General features: G+C 42.6%; 1 protein-coding gene across 1 annotated transcript in view; it reads left to right on the top strand.

Moving 5' to 3' along the window:
- The window catches only part of TRPM4 (transient receptor potential cation channel subfamily M member 4), a 36,543-nt gene extending 16,742 nt beyond the window's left edge, over positions 1–19,801 (top strand). The window contains exons 12-26 of the mRNA XM_073004416.2: positions 278–406; positions 699–828; positions 2,342–2,487; positions 5,225–5,337; positions 6,592–6,690; positions 7,490–7,846; positions 8,999–9,131; positions 9,905–10,079; positions 11,263–11,431; positions 12,282–12,463; positions 13,268–13,400; positions 14,632–14,704; positions 14,977–15,070; positions 17,480–17,530; positions 17,774–19,801. Of these exons, the coding sequence (XP_072860517.2) occupies positions 278–406; positions 699–828; positions 2,342–2,487; positions 5,225–5,337; positions 6,592–6,690; positions 7,490–7,846; positions 8,999–9,131; positions 9,905–10,079; positions 11,263–11,431; positions 12,282–12,463; positions 13,268–13,400; positions 14,632–14,704; positions 14,977–15,070; positions 17,480–17,484 (1,938 nt within the window). The 3' untranslated portion in view covers positions 17,485–17,530; positions 17,774–19,801. The remainder of the gene's footprint in view (positions 1–277; positions 407–698; positions 829–2,341; positions 2,488–5,224; positions 5,338–6,591; positions 6,691–7,489; positions 7,847–8,998; positions 9,132–9,904; positions 10,080–11,262; positions 11,432–12,281; positions 12,464–13,267; positions 13,401–14,631; positions 14,705–14,976; positions 15,071–17,479; positions 17,531–17,773) is intronic.
- The last annotated feature ends 240 nt before the right edge of the window (positions 19,802–20,041 follow it).

A 20,041-nucleotide genomic window follows, 5' to 3' on the forward strand; every position in this document is an offset into this window, starting at 1 on the left:
ATTATTATTATTATTATTATTATTATTATTATTATTATTATTATTATTATTATTATTATTCTCTTGAGAAAAAATCCAGGTTATTCAGAATGCACTCCAGCCAATGTATCCATATTTGAATCAGAATGGTTCATTTTGAGCATTATACTTCTCGTAAGTGGACTGGGATAGTTTTGTTGCAAAAGTTGTGACTGAGTTTGCTGGAAGGTTTTTTTTTAACATACGCTTGTGAGATTTCTGTGTTGATTATTTCTCTTTCTTCCTTTCCTCTCCCAAGGCTAAAGGGCCATTACCTAATGGAGACCCCGTGTACCACAATGAACTTACACCAAACCCTTGGACTGATCTGTTTATATGGGCTGTGCTGCTGAATCGCAGAGAGATGGCCATGTATTTCTGGGAAATGGTGTGTACATGATATTGAGCATAGCAGAAACCATCTGTGATATAGATCTCACATGGCAATAAACCAGTTAGATCCATGTCTCATGCAATGTAGAATCAAACAAAAAAAAATCAGATTGTAAATGCATAGAGAACAGGGTTAGATATATTTGTGATATACGGTTCAACTATATCAGGAAGCAGAGCTTGGATGTAACATAGTAAAAGTAATGACAGTTGGCCATGGAAAGTTTAAAAGGCCACTCCCTTTTTCTCACTTCCCACCTATGACTGGCCCTTTCCTTCCACCGCAGGCACCTGATGCAGTGGCTGGCGCACTAGCAGCTGCATGCATGCTACGAGAACTTTCGCACTTCGAAACAGAAGCAGAGGAAGAGGCGGCCATGAAGGACCTGGCAATGTCCTTTGAGAAGCTGGCCATGGGTACGGGAGAGAACAGGGTGGGTGGGTGGGAAGGAAGGAAGGAAAGGGGGGGGGGAAATGAACGGGAAGGGAAGGAGAGTCTAACTGACTTCATGACTGCCAGTTTTTTGTCCATTAATTGTCCTGATGAGGGATGAGTAATCTCCAGAGGTTGATGGGCTGCACAGTCCCATCCCTGGACCTTGGAAGGCTATACCTGTTCTCATGACCTCCCCATCTTTTAAAAATGTATTGCAAAAAGGGAGGGAGGGTTCCCCTTGAAAAAGCCACCTTGCACCCTTGTAGTGGCCCAAGAATGTTGAAACAGTTTTGAGGATATGGAGATTTTGGAGGTGTTCCAGATAAGACAGTAATGCCGCAGATGGCACAAGGAGAATTTATTTTGATCTCTTTTTTCGTATTCTTATTTCATGGCCAGGATCTAATGGTTGTTGTGGGTTTTTCGGGCTCTTTGGCTGTGTTCTGAAGGTTGTTCTTCCTAACATTTCACCAGTTTCTGTGGCCGGCATCTTCAGAGGACAGAGTGTGCTGTCCTCTGAAGATGCTGGCCACAGAGACTGGCGAAATGTTAGGAAGAACAACCTTCAGAACACAGCCAAAGAGCCCGAAAAACCCACAACAACCACTTTTTTTTCCCTTTTTAAATTTGGGGGGAAGTTAGGCTTTGGGACAGGGTTGGTGTAGCTATATATGGTCCACAGGGCACATTCTTGCCATCCTGGGCAGAAATGAAACATTTTAGAGAACTTGCAGTAAGTCTTTTTGTTTTTGTTTTTTCCCTTCCGAAAAGTCTACTTGTTTCAAGCTTCCTTATGTAATGCAAATTCTTGCATTAAAGCAGGATGTGGAACAGCCCCTGGTCCTGAGGCTAGCCATTGTTGGGAAACTTCCCTCCAGTGACAGGGACAGGGCTTGGGCAGCGTCACCTAACAGCTATGTGGGAAAGAAGGTGCTTCTGGAGCTGCCCCATGCCAGCCAAAACAACTTTGCCAGCCAGCCAGCACTGAGGTGGCTTTGAAACCACCTGGGCATTGGCTGGGCAACGGCACTGTTCTTGCTTCAGGGGCAGCTCCCGAGACTCCATTTCGCCACATATGGAACCGGTGCTGTGAGAAGCTGGGAAGCATCTAGCCAGCTGGGATGGAAGTTCTAGTGTGATTTAAAAATGGTGCCAATATGAACTTTTTAAAACCACACCAATCATGTGAAAAAGACCAAAGTCGCTGTGAAGCAACTGTGAAAATGTTGGGCCCATAGTCTAAATTCTCTCTAGTTCAAAGCCTAGGAGAGTTTGATTTCTTGCAATGTTTTGCTCTCACTGATTTGGAAAACAGACAAAGCAGCCTGCTCATAGGTTAGACGGCATCCTAAAGTTGCTTATAACTGAGTCTTACAACCAAGGGGAGCTTGTGAATTTAACAGAAGCTAGTAGAATTTACTTGACTTAGAATACCCTTATATTAATGGCATGCCTCTGCTCCCCATTCTTCCTCTCATCTCCCCTCAACTCCAGGTGTATTTGGTGAATGTTATCGTAACGGGGAGCCAAGGGCCTACAAACTACTGGTCCGACGTTCCCACCTCTGGGGTGGAGCCACTGTTCTCCAGCTAGCTCACCAGGCTGATGCCCGCCTCTTTTTTGCTCATGATGGAGTGCAGGTATGGTTCCATGATTTACACAGGACTATACTGCTGTAGTGTTCAGTGCTTGGATGTCTGTTGTTTGGTCAGTAAGCTGTGTCCGACTCTTAATGACCCCATGAACCAGAGCACGCCACACCCTCCTGTCTTCCACTGCCTTCTGGAGTTTGGTCAAATTCATGTTGGTAGCTTTGATGACACTGTCCAACCATCTCGTCCTCTGTCGTCCCCTTCTCCTCCTGCCTTCACACTTTCCCAACATCAGGCTCTTTTCCAGGGAGTCTTCTCTTCTCATGAGATGGACAAAGTACTGGAGCCTAAGCTTCAGGATCTGCCCTTCCACTGAGCACTCAGGGTTGATTTCCTTTAGAATTGATAGGTTTGTTTTCCTTGCAGTCCAGGGGACTCTCAAGAGTCTCCTCCAGCACCACAATTCAAAAGCATCAGTCAGCCTTCTTTATGGTCCAGCTCTCACTTCCATACATCGCTATTGGAAAAACCATTGCTTTAACAATGCGGACCTTTTTTGCCAAGCTGATGTCTCTGCTTTTTAAGATGTTGTCTAGGTTTGTCATTGCTTTCCTCCCAAAAAGCAGGCGTCTTTTAATTTCATGGCTACTGTCACCATCTGCAGTGATCATGGAGCCCAAGAAGGCAAAATCTGTCACTGGCTTCATATCTCCCCCTTCTATTTGCCAGGAGGTGATGGGACCAGTGGCCATGATCTTAGTTTTTTTGATGTTAAGCTTCAGACTGTTTTGTGGGCTCTCCTCTTTCACCCTCATTAAGAGGTTCTTTAATTCCTCCTCACTTTCTGTCACCAGAGTGGTATTATCTGCATATCTGAGGTATTTCTTCCGGCATTCTTAATTTCGGCTTGGGATTCCTCCAGTCCAGCCTTTCACATGATGTATTCTTCATATAAGTTAAATAAGCAGGGAGACAATACACAGCCTTGTCATACTCCTTTCCCAATTTTGAGCCGATCAGTTGTTCCATATCCAATTCTAACTGTTGCTTGCTTTCCCACATATAGGTTTCTCAGGAGATAGTTAAGGTGGTGAAGCACTCCCATTTCTTTAAGGACTTTCCATAGTTGTGGTCGACACAATGAAAGGCTTTTGCATAGTCAATGAAGCATAAGTAGATGTTTTTCTGGAACTCTTTGGCTTTCTCCATAATCCAGTGCATGTTAGCAGTTTGGTCTCTAGTTCCTCTGCCCCTTCGAATTCCAGCTTGTACTTCTGGAAGCAATCAGCTCACATACTGCTGAAGCCAACCTTGTAGGATTTTGAGCATAGCCTTGCTAGTGTGTGAAATGAGTGCAATTGTACAGTAGTTGGAGCATTTTTTGGCACTGCCCTTCTTTGGGATTGGGATGTAGACTGATCCTCTGGCCACTGCTGAGTTCTCCAAACTTGTTGGCATATTGAGTGTAGCACCTTAACAGCCTCATCTTTTAAGATTTTAAATAGTTCGACTGGAATGCCATCATCTCCACTGGCCTTGTTGTTTGCCATGCTTTCTAAGGCCCACTTGACTTCACTCTCCAGGATGTCTGGCTGAAGGTCAGCAACCACACTATTTGGGTTGTCCGGGACATCCAGATCTTTCTCGTATAATTCCTCTGTGTATTCTTGCCACCTCTTCTTGATGTCTTCTGCTTCTGTGAGGTCCCTGCCATTCTTTTCCTTTATCATGTCCATCTTTGCACAAAAGTTTCTTTTAATATCTCCACTTTTCTTGAACAGATCTCTGGTTTTTCTCTTTCTATTATTTTCCTCTATATCTTTGCACTGTTCATTTAAGAAGGCCCTCTTGTCTCTCCTTGCTATTCTTTGAAAGTCAGCATTTAATTTTCTGTAACTTTCCTTATCTCCCTTGCATTTTGTTTCCCTTCTCTTCTCTGCTATTTGTAAGGCCTCATTGGACAGCCACTTTGCTTTCTTGCATTTCCTTTTCTTTGGGATGGTTTTTGTTGCTGCCTCTGTACAATGTTATGTTCTTCCGGCACTCTGTCCACCAAATCTAGTTCCTTAAATCTGTTCTTCACTTCCACTGTGAATTCATAAGGAATTTGGTTTAGATTATACCTGACTAGGTCAGTGGTTTTTCCTACTTTCTTCAGTTTATGGTTGAATTTTGCTATAAGAAGCTGATGATCAGAGCCACAATCAGCTCCAGGTCTTGTTTTTGCTGACCGTATAGAGCTTCTCCATCTTTGGCTGCAGAGAATATAGTCAACCTGATTTCGGTATTGCCCATCTGGTGACGTCCATGTGCAAAGTCGCCTCTTGTGTTGTTGGAAAAGAGTGTTTGTGATTACCAGCTTGGATGTCTACAATACTACAAATTCTATTTTGAACCCATTGTCAGTCTGGTGAAGAGCTAGGAAGTAAGCATGATCGAGCAGCAGCAATAATATGACAGGAAAAGCTGCAGTGCACATGGCTAGCTAATCCTATACATCTCTGTTCCCCAGTGAGCACCACTGTGTTCTCTGGAACTTACATAAGCATGCTAAGAGCTACAGTCTTAGAGCCTGTTACAAAAGGGGGCCAGATTGCAGGCTAAACCCCTGTGTACCTTACCTCATATACTTGTATGCAAACTAAGGAATGTAGCTTAGGTGGGAATAGCTTGCTTCATATACTATGCTTTATATATGGAAATGAGTGCAAAGAAGAGAGAGAGGGGATTGAGAAATGTTTCAACCTTGCCCTGTATTGATTGTCTCCAGTATTTTTCCCCACAGTCCCTACTCACTCAAAACTGGTGGGGAGAGATGGACAGATCCACCCCTGTCTGGCAGCTCCTTCTTACTTTCTTCTGCCCTCCTCTCATTTTTACCAGCCTCATCACTTTCCGGTAAGTGCTTTTGGCCCGTGGCTTGCTTCCTCACAATCTAGCTACAACACATGGGTGGAGAGGACATACTGGCATCTGAGCACCTTTCCTGTTTAGGAGCTACTACGGTGTCCTAAAGTACCACCAGAAGAAGGGACTGGTCAACCACTTCTGAGTATTTGATACTTAGAAAACCCAGGAGGGTTGCCATAATTGAAAATTGGCTTGGTGGCACATCGTGACGCGCAGAGTGCTCTTTGTTCAGCAATGCCAGCTTTTGTTGCCCTGCTCCTTTCCAGTGCAGGAGCTGCAGTGCCAGGGAACCTTCTGGTTCTACACCTGCCGGAACACAGCAGAGAGATGGGTTCAGATCTAAAATTTTCATCCCCAGATCTGCTGCTGCTGCTGCTTTGGAAACTCCATCATGGCTTTCCTCAACCTGTTTGCCTTCCAGATATGTTGAGCTGCAAATATACATCTTCCCTCATCCCTGCTGAACTTGGCTTTTGGCCACACTTGCCGGGGATGGAGGTGACTGAAGCCCAGCTAGGAATGGAAAAGAAAATGGTATTAACTGATATTTTCAACATATTTATACTGTAGATGTCATAATCTACACACAGTAAAAGTGTGTAGGTTTGTTTCCTTTCCCATCACTGGGAAGAACCACAAACAGCAGATAAACACGAATAGACAACAGGGAAAATGCATGCATTAAGAAAAATGTATAATATTAAGAAAACTGTGTACCAAAACATGCACAGATTTCCTTACAATCCCCAGTCATGACCCAATATGAAAAAAGGACAGGACAAAAATTCATAGAAACACACCAAAATTGGCAGAAAGAAGTTTTCACATCTTTAAAGCCCAATATATCTGTAAGGCTATGGCTTGTGGAAGGAGGATATTGAATAACTGTGGCCTGAGCATTTAGGACAGAAACAGATGTTATAGATAAGATATCATTGGAAAAAGAAATTCCTTAACTGCTAGAATCATCTGAGCATACAGCAACGGCTTTTCTTACTTCACAATCTGTAAATTAGTTTGCTTTATTTTGAGGTTGGTTTTCAGGACTTCCATGCAAGATGCCTTTGAAGATTGGTTTCTCAAGCACAAATCCCATCTCCAATACTAATGGGTTTTTAATTGTAAGGATGGGCTATGTATCACCTATGTTTCTGCCCTCAGTGTTTCTCTTTAGGAATATGAAGGGAATTAGGATGTGCAAGCATTTTGCTCAAAACATGAGTGTGTCTGATTCTTTGACAGGACGATGGATGATGATCTCCGGTTGGATTCTTCAGGCCCCCACGAGCTGGACAGCCTTGACACAGATGTGAAAAGTACCATCGGAGACATGTTGTCTGAGTAAGGGGAAGGGTCATGCTTTGGGAAAGGTGGTGTGGGCATTTCTGGAAGGGGATATCACTAAATAAAAATCACACGTTATTCCTCACATCCACTTTTATCACTCACAATAATCTTCTCCCTCAACTCATATAACACAGTTTCTTTCAATTGTATTTTTTTCATTGTCCTCCCTAAGGGTAGTCAATATCTCTTTATTTATTGTTTATTACATTTATATCTCCCATTTCTTCTCATGGGTCCTGGCCCATAGATGTAAGCACTTCACCACCCTGCCTCTATCTGCTTCTTTTACTCTTCCTCCTACCCCTGTATTCTAAATATCTTCCTCTTTCATTCTTTCAGCCAATCCCTATCTATATGCAAATGAGTACCCTCTTGTCATTCATTCTGCATTTGTCAATCCTTCCATTTAGACCACTGGAACTTTTTTTTACCATAGAAATACTGTACTCTTGATAGTGATATAGACCTACAGTATGTGATAGTGCATCACACAATGACAATATCTGTACCCAAATCTAGTCATTGGATCCCAAGGTTCTAGGATAAAACTAGATACATTGTGCAATCCAGAATTCTTCCCAATCTGTTACAAGATTATGTCTGATCCATGTGTGCATCATCTTAAAAAAAAGAAGATGCTATGCTTCTTGTTTCAGAATTACTTGTTGTTTGGGTGCATAGTCACACAGATCTAATCAATCGAGTCACATTGAGCAATCAAGTCAATTAAGATTTCTTTAACTGGGAAAGATGCATATCCCTCACACCCTTTCTCTCTCCTCTGCTGCCCCAGCAATGTGGAACCTCGCTCCCCCCGTTCCACTCGCTGGTTCTGGTTACGACGATGGCACCAGTTCTGGGTGGCTCCAGTGACGGCATTCCTGGGCAACGTGGTGATGTACCTGCTCTTCCTTTTCCTCTTCTCCTACGTCTTGCTTCTGGACTTTGACCCCCCGCCTCCCAAAGGACCGTCTGGCACGGAAATTGCTTTGTACATCTGGGTCTTCACCCTGGTCTGCGAGGAGGTGCGCCAGGGCTGCTTTGTGGGTTCCCAACCTCTGCTGCAGCGGGTACGCCTGTACTTCCAGGACACTTGGAACCAGCTGGACATCACTGCCCTGCTGCTCTTCATGATAGGACTGGTGTGCAGGTGAGTGCCTCTTCCTGGATTGGATGCAGGAGCAAAGACTCGGCTATAGGAAGGTCATGCCCATCCACCTTCTTCTGCATCTGACCACTGGCTGTAGTCCTTCTTTCTGTGAAATAGGCGGAGGGCGGACAATCTTTTATAAAGCTGAGGGATGTATTCTCTCAGTGTTAGTCTGGAGGAACCATGTGCCAGGGGTGGAGGACGTGAAAGCCCATCAGATATAAGGCTAAAAGAAGCAAGCTCATTCTTTCCGCTCTTACTCCACATCTAGCTGACTGCTAGGGAAGGGACAGATTACATTTGCAGAGGTCTGAACTCATCACTTGCAAAAGGCTTTTGGAGATTCGGCCAAGGGCCATGCGAAATCAGGTGGAGGGCTGCCTGTGATCCTAGGTTGTCCATCACAAACTGCATAAATAAAAGACTGACACATATCCGACTGTAGAGGGTGGATCAGAGGTTTAAAGATTATCCCAGCAGACAAAAATTCTTTGTACTGTAGATAGACTAGCATATCTGCAGGAAAGCTGAGGTAGTTTAGCATCCCCCCCTTACATGCCTGTTTCCTTCCTTCCTTCCTTCCTTCCTTCCTTCCTTCCTTCCTTCCTTCCTTCCTTCCTTCCTTCCTTCCTTCCTTCCTTCCTTCCTTCCTTCCTTCCTTCCTTCCTTCCTACCTACCTACCTACCTACCTACCTACCTACCTACCTACCTACCTACCTACCTACCTACCTACCTACCTACCTACCTACCTACCTACCTACCTACCTACCTACCTACCTACCTACCTACCTACCTACCTAAATTTTAATGATTAAATCCTGCAATTGACGTATCAAGTACAGTAGTAGAGTCCAGCAAAAGTTCAGGCATCAAAAATACTTAACTGGTAAAAGATTTGCCATTCAAAACAAGTGTGGAGTGGACCTTTTTTAGTAGTGCCACCTACTGACTATTAGGGAAATAACTCTGCAAAGTGTCATTCTGTACACTTCAGTATTAAACCTACTTACGAAGCCTTTTGAACGTGATTATAAAGTTGAATACCTCTGGAAAAAATGAAAAGGGATAGTATGTCTGCAGGTAAATAATGCAGTACACAGAAAAAAATGACTTCCTTTTTTGGTGTCTTGCGTCATTATACAATCTCACAGGCTGTTCCCACACTCGTATGAATCTGGACGCACCATCCTCTGCCTCGATTTTATGGTTTTCACCCTTCGTCTCATCCACATCTTTGCTGTCAACAAACAGCTTGGGCCCAAGATGATTATTGTCGGCAGGATGGTGAGTAATTGTATTCTGGAGTGAATACAAGAAATCTTTGATTCAAAAATGTCCAAGGGCTGACTTAAGGATTTTAGGTCAAACTGCAGATGTGTTTGTGTAACGAACAAGCAAAGGGCTCTAGGTGAAACTGTTGAACTGTGTACAACAAAATTGCAAGGAGTGAGAATGTGAAAGATAAGTACGTATGAATGCGTAAAAGACTTTTTTTCATTCAGCTCAATGCCTGAGGAAAATAGTTTTCTTTGATTTGTAGCCTGTGCTTATAAATTATGTCAAACATTTACACAGAAGCCTGGCTTATTTTGAAGAAGCTGTGTGCTGGTGTATGGGATAGTGCGTTTAGCATGCTGTCCAGACTGACGTTCTAGGTTTGTTGCACCAAAACAAACCAAGAGTCATGTAGGAAGAACAAACCATGGTGTGTAATTTTGACTTCTCAAGAGTTACAAGCCGGGATGCTGGTTCAAGTGACACGGTAAAACGTTCCTGGGTTTTCTTAGTAGTCACAATAATGGAGCAAAGCGAAGCAAGAGTGAACAGATTAGGTACACTGTGCACGCTCGGCCCTGACAAGCCACAATTCTTAGGCATTCTGGCTCCTTGTTGTATGTGAATGCAACCATGAGTGTATTACATGATTTGAATGAGAAATTAAAATTGTTTCAAATTAGGTGAATTCGTTAACATACATGAAGAACATCAGGGATATAAATTTTCATTCTAATTAAAAAAAACTAGTCACCTTTGCTCTCTTGTTCAACTTTCTACAGATGAAAGACGTCTTCCTGTTCCTCTTCTTTCTTGGGGTGTGGTTGGTGGCCTATGGGGTCACCACAGAGGGGCTGCTACTTCCACATGACCGACGCCTCCCCTGGATATTCCGCCGTGTCTTCTACCGTCCTTACTTGCAAATCTTTGGACAGATTCCACTGGATGAGATTGATGGTGGGTCATGAAGGGGGTAGGGGACTGGCATCCAGGCTGAATCATTTTTGGCTGTACCATTGCTCAAAGGAATAATGCGACCTTGTACATAACCACTCAAAAGTTACTAGTCTGCAAAAAATTGTTACTAGTCTCTGGAGGATTCATTCACAGAGGGTGCACAGAAAGCTGCATTTCCATTCTGGACAGAAGGAGGGTGCTTTTCTTGTAGTTCATTTGGTTTCTATTCTGGGTAGAGATGAGCATAAATCGTTGGTTCGTCAGTTTGGTGCGGGTTCGTTTCCTGGTTGATCAGTTGATTTGCAGTTCAGTGCCCCGCCCCCTCCAGCAGACACCCATTCTGCAGCAGCACTCTGCCCTGCCTCCTCTGTGCGCTGCCTCCGAGTAGGGACCCACTGGAGGGGACAGAGCACTGAACCGCAGATCAGCTGGTCAGCAGGGAAACCAACCCATCTCTAATTCTGGGTGCAGAGAAATGACAAAGCACCCCTCCTTTATTCTGGAGAGGGGAAATGAGAGGGGAAATGGGGATTTTTTAAAAATATGTCAGTGGAAATAGGTTTTTTTCTTCACAGGGGATGGGGTCTCTTCCTGTTCATTACCCAGAGATTTCACATAATTCCATCTTCCTCCAGACTACTCATTCATCTACAGTACTTGGAATGTGGTTGTCTATAGCTACTAGTGCTGGCTGAATAGCCTAGTGAGACAGGTATCTGGCTGAAGAGCCAGAGTCTGGGAGTTTGATTCTCACTGTTTCCCAAGAGAAAAGCTAGCCTACGCAGCCTTGAACAAGCTGCACAGTCTTCTGAGCGGACTCTACCTAGAAAACCCTGGAAGATTTGCCACAAGTCAGCACTTATTTAATGGCACATAGTCATAATGGGTACGAGGCTAGAAAAGGGCATATATATATATATATTACTCCCTCCCTCCTGTTACTCCCTCCTTTTTTCATATATATATATATATATATATATATATATATATATATATATATATATATATATATATATATATATATATATATATATATATATATATATATATATATATATATATATATATATATATATATATATATATATATATATATATATATATGAAAAAAGGAGGGAGTAACAGGGGTTAGTAAAACAATGAATAGCACAAATCTTCACCCTGTTTTTCTATCTGCCCCCAGCTGCTTTGATCGCGGCATCGAACTGCACCTATGACCCCATTGCTATCATGATGGATGATGCAAAGCCTTGCACCAATACCTATGCCAACTGGCTGGTACTCATCCTCCTTGTGATCTTCCTACTAGTAGCAAACATTCTGCTCCTCAATTTACTCATCGCCATGTTCAGGTAACCCTCTCACAGATTCCTGCCTCCGTTGTGAAGAAATGTGGACAGAGTTAGCCAACAAGTCTTTTAAATGACTCAGGTGTGCCACTGGTGTTCATGTACATGGGACGTGCGTGAGCAAGAAACAGAGAAGGCTACCTTACACTGAGTTAAATCACTGGCCCATCTGGCCCAATAAAGCCTGGAAAAATTACTTTTCTAAGAATCCTCCAGCCAGCAACTTTCTCAAGCTCTGTTCTCAGTGCTGTCTGTTCAGACTTGCCATTTTGGAGGCCAGTCCCAGCATCATGGATAGCTTTCAAGTTTGGACTAAATCTGAGAGTGAATTCATTGCCCCACTGACATCAGAGTGACCAGTCTTCACTGTGTATGACTATCCAAAATATTCCAAACTCACGGGGGGGCATGCAAATGTATCATTTAAGAGTCTATAGTGAGAGGAGACGCCTTCCAGAATGATAGTGTGTGAAAATCTAGCAGAATCAATACACTGCAAGAGGGACAAATTCTTCTTTTCAAAACAGCAGAATAAGCAGGAGTAAACCAGACAGTAAGGATGTAGCAGTGTAACTATCCTGTTCTTTAAAAGTTCTTCACCAAAAATTCATAAACAAAATGAGTAGCTCTTACTGCACATAAATGTTCAGTCAGCATTTAGTTTGGACGAAGGGCATCCGGTATGGAACTAGGATATGTGTCCTTTACAAAGCAAAAGGCAGGGAACAAGAAACAAAACTAGCCCTGAAGGAGAAAAATACCAAATCGAACCTCACATTTGCTTCTGTCTTGTTGTAAATCTGTGTGTAGCCTACTATTGCCTAAGATATTTCTACTTTACCCCATCTGACAGTTACACATTCTCCAAAGTGCAAGGCAACAGTGACATTTACTGGAAATCCCAACGCTACAACCTGATCTTGGAGTACCACAGCCGCCCAGCACTGGCCCCACCCTTCATCCTGATCAGCCACCTCCACCTTTTCTTCAAGCGCCACATCCGCAAGGTGCAGTCATCAAAGGGACGCCATTTCTGTGAGTACTGTAGTGGACAGGGAAGGAAAATGATGGCTTGGAATGGATGGGTTGCAGCTATTCTTCCTTCTGTACCAGCCACTTGTTTCTACTCTTTCCTGCCGTCCCACAGAAGATCATATCATCCACGTGGTCCTTGCTAAAAGGCCTGTGTTGCTTAAAGAACAGTCGCACAACCCTAAGCCCCACTAAGGACTGAACTGCAAGAGGGGGCTGCTTTGGAATTAGAAGAGAGAGAGAGACAGTCTTCAAAGCTGCAAACAAAGGCTGCTCTTTAACTTTTGGTGCTCAAACCAATGACAAGTTAATCTGAAACTTGCAGAGTTGTGAAGCCCCATTGGAGAATAATCCAACATGCTCCACTTCTAAAGGCCACCCTGCTTTCAATTGTGAAGCTGTTGGTTCATCTAATTTGGTCAAGGGTCCACAAGGCTTGTTCCCAAGTAGGCAGGTGCAGCATTACTGTCTTAGCTGTTTTAAAGACTTATGGAATTGATGGGAGTTGTAGTCCAACACATCTAGACAGGGCAACAGAAAGGCCAGTATCCTGCTCTATTTGCAACAAGTGGAATGACAATCATACAAACAGTTTCTTCATTTGGTCTGTGACACATCTGGTTGCACACCGGTTGTGCAACCAATCGCACAATAAGTACCTCTGAAAAGGGAAGATCCTGATAGCGCAATTGCCCTTCTTCATTTGGTAAATCATACTAGTCTAAGAATGTTTTAAAGTTTCATTCCTAATTCACATCTTTCTCATAAGGTTTTTCTTGTTCTCTCCTCTAATTGTGTTTGAGGCAGTACTGGAACTCTCCGAGGCCCAGGATGCACGGTTGCTTACTTGGGAGTCAGTGCAGAAAGAAAATTACTTGGTATCTCAGGCCCGGCAAAAACGTGATGAAGACACGGAACGGCTTCGGCGAACTTCCCAAAAGTGAGGAAGGGGTAGTGTATGAAACAATCTAAAGAGAAGGGGGTACATAAAATGAAACTAATAGTAGATATATTTCTAGTCTGTGTCCCTTATGAACATCTTCAGCTTGTACTGCCCTGTTTCTGCATTCATCTTCAATCTATAAAAAAAGAAATCCACATGATTTTTGCAAAATCAAATACCTATTTCAGATTTTTTTTCTCACAACACATGCATCTGTGAACTTTTTATCTCCAAGTGTACATTCTTAAATTCATGTTATCATGCAAGATGCACTTTGATAGGGTTTTATCCACAAACTGCATCGCAACATTCAAAAGAGCGTAAAGCCCAAAGAAGAGTTTCATCCCAATGTGCGCATGGGTTCAGGGGGTATCTGTAGAGCTCAAATTTCTTAGGCATTCCCGGCTAGGACAGAGAAATAGTGCAGTAAGGGGCACCAGGCATATCACTTGACAAAAAGTGATGCAAAAAAAGCACCATAGAATCAGAGGAACTTAACAGTCAGTTTTCCCTCTGCACTATGGATAAAAATGCATCTACTGTACAGAAAAGAGGGGGCAGTGGGTACAGCCTAGTGTTTATATTTTATCCTATGTAGCAGGAACCCCATGATTCTCCAGGTATTGTGGGATTTCAATATCCACCAGTCTAGTCAGTGTAGCCAATGGTCAGGTATTCTGAGAACTGTAATTCAACAACACCTGGAGAACCACATGTTGCCCATAAATAGTATATGGGGAGGTCAAGATAATAGGTACAAAAATATGGACTTAATCATAGAGTAGACTTATTGAAATCTATGCAACTTAACCTAGCAATGACTAGCTTAAGTGTGTTTGGTTTCACTGAGTCTACTCTAAGTATGGTGAAGTCTGGATCCAACTCAATGTAGTTAATTAAAAACATCATTCTTACGAACACTGCTGCACACGTGCCTCATCAGGCAAAAGGATCCACTTCCTACAGCTTCTGAAATATGCTCAGGAAAGGTCCCTGGTTGGCCTCCAGAGGAAAGGTGCTTCCACCAAGAGCACTTCTCTATGGATTCCCAATATTCGAAATTTGTGGTGGGACAGTCATGTCCAGAATTATTATGATAGCCTTTCTAAGAACATGAGCTTGGGATCTAGGGGGACATCAGAGAGGATATGAAGAGGGCCTCCTGAGAGGCACAAAGAAGGGTGGACAACGTCCCACTTATAACTACCTCGTATCTCTAACCCTGCAGGGTTGATCAGGTTTTGAAGCAGCTTTCCGAGATCAAGGAGTCAGAGCGACGTCTGAGGACGCTTGAGACACAGGTATGAAGGAAGACCTGGGAACTTTTTGGGATGGGAAGGAGGCCAGGAGCCTTTTGGAGATGATAGGATGCAAAAGACATTTAAAATGGCAGCAACCAGAAGGGGAGGAGCATCAACCAAGTTGACTAATTGCTATGCAGGACAGGAGGAGAAATAGGGATGGGGGAAGGGAATCCAAATTCATGTCAAAAGAATATGAAAGTCTTCCAAATATGTCCTCCCACCCTAAGATAGCTTCTGTGCTTTATGTCTCCCCTACCCACTTCCATTAGATGGAGTACTGCACCAGTGCCCTTTCTTGGATGGTTGATGTTTTAGCACAGAGTGACATAGCAAAGGGGAAGCAGCCACCTCCCATTCAGAAGGGTGAGTAGATGAGCAAACCCTCCAGATCCGTGAGTATGTAAATACTAGATGGATACCTAAGTAGTGATTCCCATAAACTAAGGGTGCAACTTAACTGGGTGGGGAAATGTGGGGTTAAGGGGTTAAGGCAGGCTGATTTGCATCTTATTTCCATTGACCATATGATCCAAAAGGAAATGCAAAGCAACACAGAGTTTCCCCCCTCAAATCTGTAGTTTTCCCCCTCCACAGCTGGGGCTTCTACTTTTTAAAAAACAGGTCAGTTCACGTTGGTTCAGACATGTGATCACTTATACCAATGTAGAAAAGCGACCATGCCAGTTCACACTCAGGGAATAGTAAGCAAAGCCTTTTGGGAATTTTTTTTCTTTTAAACAACTAAAACAAACAAAGCATCTCTCTTTTTAAATAGCTTATTGCAAACAGGAATGACATAGGAATGTATTGGAAGAAGCCCTTCTTTATAGCTTCTTAAGCAGTTTCTTTTTAATTCTGAAGGAGTCGGAGCTTTAACAGAGCTGTAAACAAGGTGTTCCTCTCTCTCCCTGTGTGACCACTTACCCAAAGAGACAGCAGGAAACTTGAATTCCTGGGAATCAATGGGAGTGAATTTTCTAGGTTGAACTGGGAAAATGTGGGCTGTGTTCAGGATCTCTTGGCAAGCACATGTGACATCACCAACACATCCTTCTGTCATTCCTGTCTGCCGAAGAGCTATGCAACAGTTTTAAAATGTTATTACTATATGGAGGGGGGCATGGGTTAAAGGCTTCCAGATTTTCAGACTGAAGTCTTCCCCAGATCTATCTGGAGATATTGGGGATTTGACTTGGGAACATCTCTATTCAAAGCATATAATCTATAATTGATTTATGGCTTCTGCTTATTTATAAACACATATGTCTGAGTAAAAGGATACATGCTCTTAAAAAAGAATTTGGACAGCATTTATGGAGTTGCCTATGTCAAAACAATACACCTTTTAGGTATGGGGAAAAACTGTTGATTAACTATACATTTATACTCAATATGTAACTGTCTTTGGTTTTATATTTAATCAGCAGTCACTGCCAATTAAAAGCACATCCACTATAGTTTGGTCAGACTAGCTATATCTTCCAGAGCTGGACTGTGGAGAATCTTAATTCTTTTTATTTATAGCAAAACCGGGCTGTGCTTAAAACTGATTAAATTGTGGCAATGATACTCACTCCTCCACCCCTAGAGCAGTTTTGCAACATTTTAAAAACCATGTGTGTCTGTTTTTAATGCATTGAATAAACGTTTAATTAAATCAAGGCACTTATAATAAGTTTTCTTAGAAGGACAAAAGTCCATCGAAAGAAGGACAATAAAGGCAAGACTTACTTATCAGTGTTGCAAAGTTTGCCTGCCTGTGGTGAAATAAATGCATTTACAAGTTGTCGTGGGGGGGAAACCCCTGTGGCAATTGCTGTTTGCTTCTTTATGTACCCCTTCATCCATGTAGTGTTTTACCTGGTGGGTTTTTTAAATCTTGGTTTACAAGCTGAATTCTCATGTAAAGAGAACCTGCTGTGAGTGCTCTTAAAATGTTCTGCATTTTCCACCTTAGAGGAAGAAAGTTATAGCTGAGCTTGCTGGGTTCCTAAAGCAGTGGTTCCCAACCTTGGGTCTCAGATGTTCTTGGACTAAAACTCACAGAAGCTTTCATCGCTAGCAGTGCTGGCCAGGATTTATGGGAGTTGTAGTCTAAGAACATCGGAGGACCTAAGGTTGGGAATAACTGCCTTAAGGAAATGTCACCAGGAGCAAGGTGTATTATCTGCCTGACCCATGCTGCAATCTAAGTGCTCCTTGCCCTCAGCCACCTTTAATCTCTCCCCACCACCACCAAAAAAAATCATCTCTAAAAGCCAACCAGCATCAACCTGGGAGAATTCAGCAGCTGGTAATTATTAGGATCACATACATTGTATGTCCAAGGATCTAATTTTTTCCTTCAATTCTGTGGTCCTGAGAAGAATTCCTCTTCTGAAGGTGCTGTTTACATTGAGTGGAAAAATATCCCCTTGAGACTCATTTTAGTCTAGCTGCTACACCTAGGTTAGACCATTGGAGATGCTGTGCTCCCTGGCGGGACATTCTGCCATCACAGATATACAGTGGTGCCTCGCTTAACGACGCTGTAGAGCGAAAATGATCAGCTGTTTTTATCGTCGTAAAGCGAAAATCGGTTCCCGAAGGAGGGAACCAATCATCGCAAAGTGGTTTTTGCCCATTGGAATCATTGTTTTGCGATCGCAAAAGCAATAGCAAAAAACTCACCATCAAACAGATTCATCTTAAACGGGGTAATCATAAAGCGGGGCACGACGTATGTGATTCTGCCATCACAGTTAAATTCATGTGCTGTTTTTTTTCCTGAAGACTAAGTTTCTCCATGGAATTTCCAGATGGCCCAGCTCTTACTGAAGAGAGGTAAATTTCTCTGCTCACCCGCGACTCGCTAAGCCCTAGGCATAACTCACTTTTAAGGAATGGAGGAAACTGTGCAGAGCTTTCTCTGCCAGAGGCTTTGCCACAGATTATAATGGGGCAACTTGGGATGCCAAACCATCCCCAAAAAATATACCCATCAACATTTAGAATGGGATGGAGATTAGCCCGTAATCTGATACACACCACATACTCACAAACCTCTTGCAAACTTTCTGTTTACAGACTTGGAACCTGTAAAAGCTGTGTAAACGAATGGATTAGTTTCTAAATCCCCAGTTCCTGCTGCTGCTGGACTATTCCGGACTTCTTGTGCTTGGGACAAAGAGAGGCCCTAACCAGGAGATGACTGAGAAAGTCGTGGTTCAGAGTTCAACTTATTTCTGTTTCCCCAGTCATTTCAGCAGTCCGAACAAGAATGATCTACCTCACAGGATTGCTGGGCGAATGAATGTGAGATGGACAGTTTAAAATGAAGCCTTGTCATGTCAGAAGTGCAATACAATGGATTATGACTGTAATGTTTCACTCCTGTGTTCATACTTGATGTGGTGGCACTGCGGGTTAAACCGCAGAAGCCTCTGTGCTGCAAGGTCAGAAGACCAGCAGTCATAAGATCAAATCCCCGCGACGGAGTGAGCGCCCGTTGCTTGTCCCAGCTCCTGCCAACCTAGCAGTTCAAAAGCATGTAAAAATGTAAGTAGATAAATAGGTACCACCTCAGTGGGAAGGTAACAGCGTTCCGTGTGTAGTCATGCTGGCCACGTGACCACGGAAACTGTCTTCGGACAAACACTGGCTCTATGGCTTGGAAACAGGGATGAGCATTGCGCCCTAGAGTCGGACATGACTGGACTAAATGTCAAGGGGAACCTTTACGTTACTCCTGCGGTAACTGCAATTGTGCAAGGTGGAAATGCTTTCATTTCCGCAGATGCATTGTGCAATGGTCACAATGAGAATTGCACAACTAATTGTACAATTGAATTGCACATTTCCTGTTGCCAGGAATTACTGGCTACTTGTTTTACTTTTTTGTGTATGTCTGTAAGAATAGGACTCCTCCACAGCCACCCAAAGATCTGGGTGTTAAACAGAGCAAGGGTGTGATCAGATGGGTATTTAGCCTGCTGTTTGGTCTGCTGCAGGGATGGGCTGGTTTGCTCTTTTTTCTAGAAATCAGACAACGTAATTACTAGGTCAAACCAGCCTGTCCCCAGAGCATACCTACTTGTGCACGTAAGATCATTCCATTTTGATTTATTTCCAGCATGTGCCATCATTAGAGGCAAACCAACAGTGAGCCTTTTGCCAGCTTATGTTCAGCCAATAAAAGAAAATTTGAAAATTTCTTCCAGGATCTGCCTGCTGCTGAATCCACAACTGAGAACTAGCTGACAGTGGATTCAGTTACATACAGGCAGTTTCCAGGACAAATCTCAATCTTTCTTTTATTTTTTATAAATCATGCAGCAGATCAGTTTTGACCTACTACAGTGTAATATATATATATATATATATTTACTTCTCCGTTCCTCCATGGAAAAGCTCAGGAAGTATTTACTTTCCTTAAACTGTAACATGAAATGACTGTCTTTTTAGGCAGCTTCACAATGTCAAACAGGAAAAGTCAGATCAAATAGGGTTGGTTGCAGTGTGTGTGCCATTTGGATGTGAGGATTACACTAAATGGCATAATGGACCTTGACTGGACTTCTAGCAACCCTATTTAGCCCACTGCAATGAGACTGTGTAGATAGACCCTAAAGTAGTAGTTGTTATTAGAGTTTTATTTTTGGCACAAAGAGTGAAATTAGGTAATTGTAAGACAAAATTTCCTCAAAAAAGGAAGGTTATGGCTATGATTTTTAGGTGTTTTAGAAGGGAACATTTTTATGTTTGTTCTGATTTGTAAAATCAAAGAATGCTCAAAGAAGGAAAACTGTTGATGAAGGAAGACTGTTAATCTTAACTAATTTAAGACCCACTGATCTCAGTGAGTCTCCTTTAATTATTACGATGTCTGAATCCAACCCTTATACATCCAAACATACAGGAGTCCAAACTCTTTTCTTTAAAAGAATGCAACTTTCTTTGCCCAGATATCACCCCTTTTTCCAGTGCAAAGTTTCTGAGACTATAGAAAATAAAGAGGCAGAAATTGTAGTGTTGTTTTATAGATTTTGATATTTCATACTAGATTGTTGTAAACTTATTTGATAAATCTGAATTAAAATGTTAATTTAAAACAAATTCTGAAAGCTTGTATTGTTTTGAAGCAAACATTGTCAAGGGTCAGAACTGTGGATCCTTCGTCTGTTGTTAAAACAACAATTTTAGCCTCTCAATTAGAAGAGAAGACCGCTCAATCATGGAACGAAATAGCTTTAATCGACTAGTGAAAAATGGATACAGTTTCATAGATGCCAGTGTAGATCCCAGTTCTCACTTTGTATACCTTACTTCTTCACTCTTACACATGGTTGATGGGTA

Source organism: Pogona vitticeps, chromosome 6 (genome assembly GCF_051106095.1).
Source record: "Pogona vitticeps strain Pit_001003342236 chromosome 6, PviZW2.1, whole genome shotgun sequence".
NCBI classification, from domain to species: domain Eukaryota; kingdom Metazoa; phylum Chordata; class Lepidosauria; order Squamata; family Agamidae; genus Pogona; species Pogona vitticeps.